Here is a 9,246-nt window from a genome sequence, read left to right as displayed (position 1 = left end):
TGCAGCAAACCATTTTTCTTTTTTCTTTTATTGAAACACCAAATGCACATTATTCAGTACACATGCCTTCCATGAACACATCGTAAAAGTGAGAGAGGTAGATGAACGTAACAAGGAGAGGAGCAAATCAAAGACAGCCGTGACAAAATGGCATCGAGCCTTTGTAGAAGGTACAAACCAACCTTACATGACATAAAGAGAACAGCCTCACCACTCCTGGACGCCTCGAGTGTTGCGCCACTTCCTTGTTGCTGCGAGGACTCGAGTGTGATTCACAGCCTGATGTCACAGCAGTTCATGCTAGTCGCCACTTCTGTCTTACACGTAACTGGAAGCAGCCTGCAGGTAGATGAGAGTTTTGTTTTCTGGGAGCATTCATCCGTGTGGTTGGTTGTTGTTGGGTTTGTTTGTTTTTTTTCCCTTCCTTTAACCTTTCCAGCTTTTTTAATTCCGGGACCTTCTTTTGGTCCTCTCCATTCCCATCAGTGACTCTCGTCACATCTGCAAGTGGAATCGAAGACGCTTATTCTGTTTGCCGTATTTACTGCTTTAACTTGTTCTCTCCCTCCTTTGTGCTGATGCAATCATTGCAATTCATTCCCGCGTGTTGATTTTATGGTGTAATTTAGAAGGCATCCTTGAGCACATTGTGAGGTGCATCTAAATGAAATATATTGTTACCATCATTACTACCTAATGAGGTCGGGGCAGGGTTAACCCAAGGGCACGTGCAGGTTCAGCAGGCAGTGCTGGAGTGACATTATTCTCTCAGTGACTAAAACCCTTGCTTTGTTTTGTTTTCCGTGATTCACAACAGAAACAACGGGCTTCCTTCAAGAGATGCACACTTTTGTCCGCACAGCACATTTTTTGGCCCTCCATTTATCCTCACAGACAGGAGGCAAAGCCTGATGGATTCATGCAGGTCTTTGCTCCTGAATGATTGCGCTCCCCTTGCACCTGTCCGTCACCCGGGCTTGCAAAAAAGATTTAATTGTTCCAAGAGATATGCAACAGAGATCAGTGAGACGAAACCGAAGGCAATAAACGTCCTACAGTGTGTAAGAACAAGTTTGTATAAAGGATAATTTCGTGAATGAGGCCCGACGTGACACTGGCAATGAAAGGAATCTGTTTCCTTTTTGTCCGGCCAGACATTATCTCATACTTCTTAATGATATTTGGACACGCAGATACTTCCTGTCATTCAGACTTCCGCTGCTCAGTGTGAGGGAATAGAATGGAAACTCCTGGGGGGTCCGGCGGATTACCCAGGATAGCAAAGAAAGCCTTCAGTAATTCAAAAAGATATGGTGTTTGGTTGAGACAGCTGTTGCTGGAAAGATTGGTGTGTGTGTGTGTGTGTGTGGGGGGGGGGGGGGTACGGAATAGGGACATCACGAGGATCGTGATTATGTGACCGGACCAGAAAACGACTCTGGTGTTCATGACGCTGACACGCCTGTAGTTTCACAGAAAGAACAACGGTTAAATTCTGCTGCGGCGTCTGTGTCCTGAAAGGATGGCGTTGGTGGGACACCGCCGTCCTTGACTGTTCAGCTAAAACATGCAAAGACAGAGTGAGTGGCTGGATTTAAGGAGCAGACTGAGCCACTTCAACCGCAGAGTTATATTCTCACACAAGCTTTTTATGTAACTCTTCAAACCCAAAAGGGTAGGCGACCTGATACAAATGATCTCCAGCCGCAGCGTGGCGCCTGGTGGGGGCACGACTTCCTTCACAACTACAGTTTGAGCCGGTGCCACTGGGAAAAAAAATCAGATCCTGGCGTGGTGAGCACACACACATATCCCTCACTCTCGGTCTTTGAAAGCAGCGTTTTATGATGGATCAAAGGAGCTCCGGCTAGGTCGGTGGGTGAAATACATGAGTTAAGTCCACAACGTCCGTTATAATCATCGGAGTTGCTAGGCAGACTCCGGTAGCTCCATCAATCTGCCTTTTGATCTATTTTTTTTCCCCTCAATACACAAAACCCTCCGTGTATGGATTAAGAGAAACTCAACAGAACTGTTTTTGGAGTTTCTGGATATCTCGCTGGTGACGCGGGGCAGCAGAGCAATGTTGAGTTGGTTTGTTTCCCCACATGAAAACAGATCAATCAAATTGCTGTCTTGAGAAGATCCTGTGATTAAAGTGATCGATATAGATCTTGCAGAGCAGCTGGCCTTGTCTGGAGAGAGAGAGAGGAAAAAGAAAAAAAGAATCAGGCAGTGTCAACAGAGCATCCAGGTGCAAACCTCCTCAGGAAAAACCTCTCCAAACAGGTGACGTAGATTTAAAAAAAACTAAACTAAAAAATGCAAAAAGACACCTCCGGGTGTGTGTGTCCACCACAAGAAAGGATCCTGATTGATTTGCACTGCCATTGTTTCCTCTGTGCTGCTGCGTAATTGTAGCTCATCGCTCGCTACTTCCATGTGATTTAGTGTGATGTCGTGATCGTTTCTGTGACATCACCCCGCTTGATACCAGAAAAGCTGAGAGAAAGAGAGAGAGAGAGAGAGAGGGACAATGTTTTGAACAAAAAGCTGCTTTAAATGACCGATAAATTAAGGCTCTCTAGTCCCACCAGACTCGCTCTCATAAATCAGCCTTTACTTCACACGTGATGGCAATTAAGCTACAAATCAGGACCGCTCGCCGTTCGCTCTACATCCCGGTTCCACAGCGCAAATGAAGAGCTGTTACACCGAGGCCTGACAATGATGGTGACATTCTCGTGTAAAAACCTGTCGGTAACAATAAGTGTGTGATACAGTATATCCCACAATGCACTGCAACAAGGAGCTCGACCTTTACCGTGAGCAGCAAATACAATCGAAGCTTTACCCAAAGCGACAGAAGGGAGGAATACAAATCCGAACCAAAAGCTCATTATGCAGTTACGTCCTGCTGGGTTATTGTTTTAATGAGGTTTCAGACACAACTGCTGCCAGCAACAAAAGCACTTGATATTGTAATGGCGCACTGTTGCAGCCAGTCGTTCTTTCTGATAACTGCTTTTCTATCCCAAGGCTCTGAAACCTCTTCCCTGCGGGGCTCACTCCATCACTCCTCCTTCCACCTGCCTTTAAAAAAACCTGAACTCATCAGTGCGAGCGCCAGTCCTGGGTCCCAAGTGCTTTTGATGATACGGAGAGACAACGGCGTGCAAAAGGAAAGGGTAGTGCAGAGCGGGTCATTTCCTCCTTTTGTATGGGATTAAACCACACGAACAGTTGCAAATGTGAATCTGGAGCTGTGTGAGATTTTGCTGCCTGCAGTAAAAAAAAAAAAAAAAAAAAAAAAAAACGACAACAAGAATCTCCCTGCTGATAAATCAGATCCTCTCAAGCTCTCTTTACAGGCTGGTCATATCGATGGTGTCCTCCTTCCTGCCTCCTACCAGTGGGTAGGTTTGGGGTGTTTTGCTCCTGTGCTGCCCAGTATAACAGAGATGCTCTCTGCCCGTGGTCATGATATCTCTCTTCTCAGCTGACAGACCATACATTCTGTCCCCTGAATGCCTCCTCATGGGCAGCACATCTATTTCCATACACTCATTTCTTAAAGGTAATGATCCAACATTCTCAATGACAGAGTGTCTCCTCACAGGCAGGAAGTCTGCTCTCTGAATGCCAGGCTGAGGTGTGCTGAACCGGCAGGGGAACAAAGCGGCGTCGCACACGCTGGGACTGGACTGACACCAGTCTGAGATGCTGTGGTCCGATCCTGCTTGGCTGTCTGAAGTGTCCACGACCTTCTGGCCACTGGCGAGACTCAGCAGCCTGGGGATTGTCACCATGGTTGTGGAGACGGCAACAGCAGCGGCAGCAAGGTGGTTGCACTCTGCAACAGTCACTTTGGTGTCTTTAATTACCCTGGCAGGAGACACGACTGCAGCTGAGCTGGAAAATGAGGATGAGCTGAAGAGAGAGGCGACTTTCTGGTAGTATCGTGTCCGAATCACCTTGGCTGAGCGGTACAGATCCCCAATGAAACAGTAACAGATGGGGTTAAGGCTGGAGTTTGTCAGGCCCAGCCACTGGGCAAACGGTCGCGTCTGCAGGAGCCAAGATGGTGGCCTTTGCTCGCAGTCGATCCAAAGGTCAGCCAAGTAGAGCGGCAGCCAGGACACGGCGAACAGCAGCACCAGACATACCACCATCTTGGCGATCTTCTGGCGGGTCTTGAGGCGCGTGGTGTGGATGGCTTGGCTTCGAGGGTCGAGTTCAGCGAAGGCGGATTTCTTCCCTCTCCAAAGCCGCCTGCCTGTCAGGAAGCCTATGGTGAGGTTAAAGGTCACCGGCAGACAGTAGAGCATCACAAACAGCAGCACGTTGTACCTGTGGAGGGAGAATTAGATTACTGAAGGAGAGGAGACGCTGATTTTTACTCCCCTGATAAACTCTACTCATAACTCTCAGATTACATCTGGAACAGTTCCAGTTAGGACATCTGCACACATGTTCCACTGCTGATTTCTAATCCTGACATTGAGTTACCACAAAGAGTACATGGTCGTATCTCTGCTACTAAGATACGAGAATCACAACAAACAGGAGAGTTTGCTTGTTTCTTGCAGACTAATTACTATTTACTTATCAGAGTCAGTGAAGTTATAATGATGGAAAACGCAATAAAAGGTAAAAGTACAGAGAGAAGCAGAGAAGGCAAATTAAAGCTTAACTCTGTGTCAAGGGTGTTATGAGGCTTGAATGGCAAGTAGACGCTCACGCTGGCACACCAGACAGGACTTCAGCAACAGCACAAATGAATACCAATCAGGGACAGCATGTATGTACAAAAGCACAAGTGCTTGTCACCGGGGAACCTTTTAACCCTTTCAGTGTGTAAAAAAAATGTGCAGTACTTCCCTCTTAAAGACTAATTGTATCCTTGTGGTAACAAATGTACTTGGGAAGGACAGCTCTTTCAAAAGCGCACAGGTAAGAACAAAAGTGTTTTGGAGGCTGTTGTACATTTGAAGCGTTGATCCACAAGTCTCAGGAGCCAAAGCCAAAGCTCTCTCATTGACTGCCAGCTTGGATTCAGCACGCTCAACACGCCAATACGTGGCGATTACTGCCCAGCAGACCTGGACACGCCAGAAAAGCTTTGGGCGACAGATGACCACAGCTGATTCATGCTCAGAGCTGTTGGAGTGTCAGGACCCTCAGTTAAGATCCCAGCTTAGACTCAAGGTGGACTAAGGAGGGGAAACACAGGCTGGATCTCGGGTGCTGAGTCAAACACCCTGGTACACACTCCAGCGGCGTACCTGACTGATCACCCCTCTATTTTTGGTACTTTTTTTTTTACCTTAAAAGTACAATATTGGTCTTTCAGAAGCCACAAGGGTGACTGACTCATACCACCTGTATGATTTTGTGTGCGTGTGTGTGTGTGTGTGTGTGTGTGTGTGGTGGTCCGGACTCTTACCCTTGTTTAAGGCGAGGCTGAGGCCACTCTTCCTGACAAACCAAGATGGCAAAAGTTTCAAAGTTGATCTCACGCCGCCGGTTCATCACTGCAAGAGGAGCACACATCATGGAGGACACCGTCCACACCATGGCAACAGTTGCTAAGATCCTGCGGCGGGTAAACATCGAGCGAGCTTGCAGCGGCGAGCGGACACTGTAGTAACGGTTCACGCTGATCACCGTGAGAGTTAACACGCTGGCTGAGACTGACACAGCCTGCGTGAAGGGCACAGCTCGACACAGGAGGTCACCGTAAACCCAAGCGGTGTAGATCTGATTTCCCAGGGTGATGGGCATGCACACACACACCACCGCCAGGTCACACACCGCCAGGTTGACCAGGAGACTGCGTGTGGCACTCACACCAGCTATCCGCCGACTGCGTCTGTTGGTGAGAACCTTCAGGGACATTAAATTCCCAATAATTCCCAAAATGAAGGACAGACAGTACATGATGGTCAGAGCGATGGTGCTGGGCTCATGCAGGGTCCAGAGCAGCATGCTCTCCAGGTCTCCCACCTCACTGGAGGAAAAGATGGACAAAGAAAAGGAGGGGGAGGAGAAGGAGGAGGAGGAGGACGGTCGAGAGAGGAAGGTGGATGTTTGTCGGAATGGTGAGGAGGAGGTGGTGGAAAGTAAAGAGGAGGGGACAAGGGAGGGAAGCAGAGAGGGTAGGTGGTGATGCAGGGAGGGGGTGGGGGAGTTGTGGCTGGAGGGCAGCATGAGAGAGCTGTGGAAGCTGAACGAGTGGTTGAGTCCCTTCTGAGAGCTGTTGTTCTGGAGCAGAGGAGAGAAGCTGGGCTGGGTTGAGCTCCAGTCTGACAGCGGGTCCTGGGACTGATCCATGCTGAAGCGCCGTGGGAGAGGCAGGAGTGGGAAGCCTTTACACGGAAGGCTCACTGCAAACGCTCCTCAGTTAAATCCATCGTCGGCAGTTCAGAAAAGAGCCATCAAATCCTTAAAACTCCCCAGCGAGGACCACGCTTCAGGTTCCGTGCCCCGACATCAATCCATCTTCAGGTAAAAATGTAAACATGATCTCCAAGTTATGTTCCACCTTTTATGAGTCAGCTGGCTTCATGACACGCTTCAGTTCTGAGGTGTCACGTACACACACCACTTCCTCCAGATCCCACCAGAATCCCACAATCCAACATTACCTCTTGATGGAGTTTCTCACCTCCAAGGTAAAGTTCATGCAGGCGCCGCTCGCTGCCGCCGCCGCCACCTCCTCCTCTCACCTGTAATCAATCCGAGAGACACAATCAGACATGTAGAGCTGGAGAACGCCCGCCACCTCCGGCTTGGACTAACAGCTGGCTAACAGGAGTGAAGAGCAGCTGGCCACAGGCTGAAGCCACCGGTCCCAATGTGTTGGAGTTCTGCTGAGTGAGGAGATGTTGTGATGTCACTGCTCGATGAATTATTCATGCAGATGAATGCACGCTGGAGGAGGACAGCACAACTTCACTCATGCAACTGCAGGATCCTGTCTCTCATTTTTGGAGCATTAGATTCGGTACATTTGTGAGCCACAGGTCTCACTGACACCCTGATATTTTTTCAAGCACATGCAGGTAAAATGTTGGAAACATTTGCATACATAAAACAAATGGACAAAACCTTTTCCTTTCTTTCTTTTTTTTTGCCATGTGGAATAAATAAGTGACCCTCAGAGAAAACAGTTTGATCCGTTTACTGACCGTGCGCGGATCCTCGGGAGGATGAAGCTGAGAGAGAAGCAGCGCTGATTGAAGATGTGCGCCAGAAAAAAAAAGAAAGAAAGAAAAAAGAAAAAACCAACAGGGAGACAAAGTTGCTCCTCGCACAGCCGCGTCCTGCGCTTTAATCCGTCCTGGGCTCTCTTTGGATTCATTCGGCTCTTCTGACACCCGCGGTCTCCTCGGATGGCTGCGCTCCTGCCGGTGGGAGCACCGAGCTCATCCGCCACCGCAGGACCGAATGGAAGGACTGAAGACTGGGAGGGAGAGGCGGCATAGTGGAACTGCGCGCGCGCGCACGCACACACACACACACACACACACACACACACACACACACACACACTAAAACACACGCCGCCGCGCACTCAAGCGCACCACGCAGGTCCTGAAGCACAGAACGATTCTAGGAAGAAGAAAAAAAAAGAAAAAAGTAGTTGTCATTTTCTTCTGTGGCATCAAGTTACCGTTGCGACCCATGAGAACACAAAGAACTTTCTGGCTCTCAGAATCGAAATAAGTGGGTTGTGATTGATCAGCTGGAGCTGAATACCGGAAATTGACTCTGACATGTTTTTGACCTCTTCTGTCAAGACCGATCGATATATGGATCATGCTGTATATTTGTTACTGTCTACAAGCCCCAGTTGCCATATATTAGATTTATAAACAGTCAAGGAATTAGAAAATTGTCTCAACGGGAGGGGGGGGGGGCCTTTATTGACAACTCAGACAGCAGACAAATCATATCACGTATGTTCTGACTTAATCCTACAGTTTGGGAGCAAATTCGATATTCAAAATTACCGTCCTTAAAGTCTCGCCTTTTAGACCGATTAATACACGTCATGAACTGGTTCATGACGAAGGATCCCCGCTGAGCCATTTTATCCACTCAAGACACCGGCAGATGCTTATATTGGTTTCTGAAATTCCTGGCGTAGGAGACACATTTACAGATACTCCTGCGCCATGGTCACCCTCGCCGGCGGCATTCAGAGCAAGTGAACCGCTTCCTCATGTTGTTGTGCGGAATTGAAGGTGATCTCGAGGACAGGTGTTGACTGGTGTGCTGATATGAGTGCCGCCCCCCCCCCAACTGTCAGTTGCTGCATTCCTAAAATCACACCAGCCGAGGATGAGATCGCCTTCGTTTGTTTATCGGGTCCCCGTCAGCCATGGCCTCTCTACAGCGACTCTTCCCAGTCTCAAAGTTTTACTTCCTCCACTCTTTTATGAATATGGACATTTATTTTAAGACAAATCCGAAACATGCACGCTCACAAGGTCATCAGCCAATACACAAGATACATGCAGCTCTCTTATGATTTCTTTTCTTGAAAAACAGTCTCTACTCGCCCTTGAGAATTACAGAGTAAATGGGATTCACATAATAAAATCAGAGCGCCATAACGTCTCTATAGACACCCAATAAAAACACATATCACTCTCTGAAATAAATAAATAAAAAACAAAACAAAACCAACTCCAAGCCACAATTTCTTGATAATGTAGGAGCCTCGAATGTCTGCAGAGCAGAATGAAAGTGTCTGTGAAGGGTGAGTCGATCACAAACTGTGAATGTCATCTAAAAGCAAGTCTGCTGAGATAAACAATCACCTGCTTTACACCCACCACCAACATCAAGTGAGAAATATGTATAATATTGATCGCTGAGCATGCACACATCATTATTGCTCAATGTTGCTTTGAGCAAAAGAAGCAACCCCCCCCCCCCCAAGTTCTTAAGTATGCAGGTTCAAGTTGAAACTCAATATCTCTGAATCAAATTCAAACCATCCAAGACTCCAAAGTTGAAAAGTTGGTCCAGACCCCCTGAACAAGTGCCGATCTGCTACCGGCGCTTGCTTTATGATTACAATCTTTTTGCAACACCAAAGCCGTGAAGTTTGGAATCTATAGGCTCCTACCTCATCACTGGGGACTGATGAGTAAATAAGTTAAATCCCCCGCCGGGGCCTGCAGGTGGCTGCTGGCGTAACGGAGCTGCTGAATAACAGACTGTGATCCAGGGCAG

General features: G+C 48.0%; 1 protein-coding gene across 1 annotated transcript; it reads right to left on the bottom strand.

The window, feature by feature from the left end:
• Window positions 1-3,283: 3,283 nt before the first annotated feature.
• On the bottom strand, window positions 3,284-6,723 carry LOC147257841 (uncharacterized). The gene is made up of 2 exons (XM_086210262.1): window positions 5,447-6,723; window positions 3,284-4,350 (listed from the first exon to the last, which is right to left on the bottom strand). Exons 1-2 carry the CDS (start codon window positions 6,331-6,333, stop codon window positions 3,366-3,368), a joined length of 1,872 nt encoding a protein of 623 aa, XP_086066388.1. The 5' UTR covers window positions 6,334-6,723; the 3' UTR covers window positions 3,284-3,365.
• Window positions 6,724-9,246: the final 2,523 nt, after the last annotated feature.

The sequence above is a fragment of the Aulostomus chinensis genome, chromosome 8, assembly GCF_037954235.1.
Source record: "Aulostomus chinensis isolate RoL2024-O1b breed Wild chromosome 8, RoL_Achi_v1.0, whole genome shotgun sequence".
Taxonomy (NCBI): domain Eukaryota; kingdom Metazoa; phylum Chordata; class Actinopteri; order Syngnathiformes; family Aulostomidae; genus Aulostomus; species Aulostomus chinensis.
The sequence above is the reverse complement of the archived record's forward strand: the minus strand, read 5'-3'. Positions and strand labels throughout refer to the sequence as shown.

Coding starts and splice junctions, on each gene's coding strand:
- LOC147257841 (XM_086210262.1), bottom strand. CDS start 6,333: ATGGATCAGTCCCAGGACCCGCTGTCAGACTGGAGCTCAACCCAGCCC. Junction 4,351..5,446: donor CAGCCTCGCCTTAAACAAGG/GTAAGAGTCCGG, acceptor CTCCCTCCACAG/GTACAACGTGCTGCTGTTTG.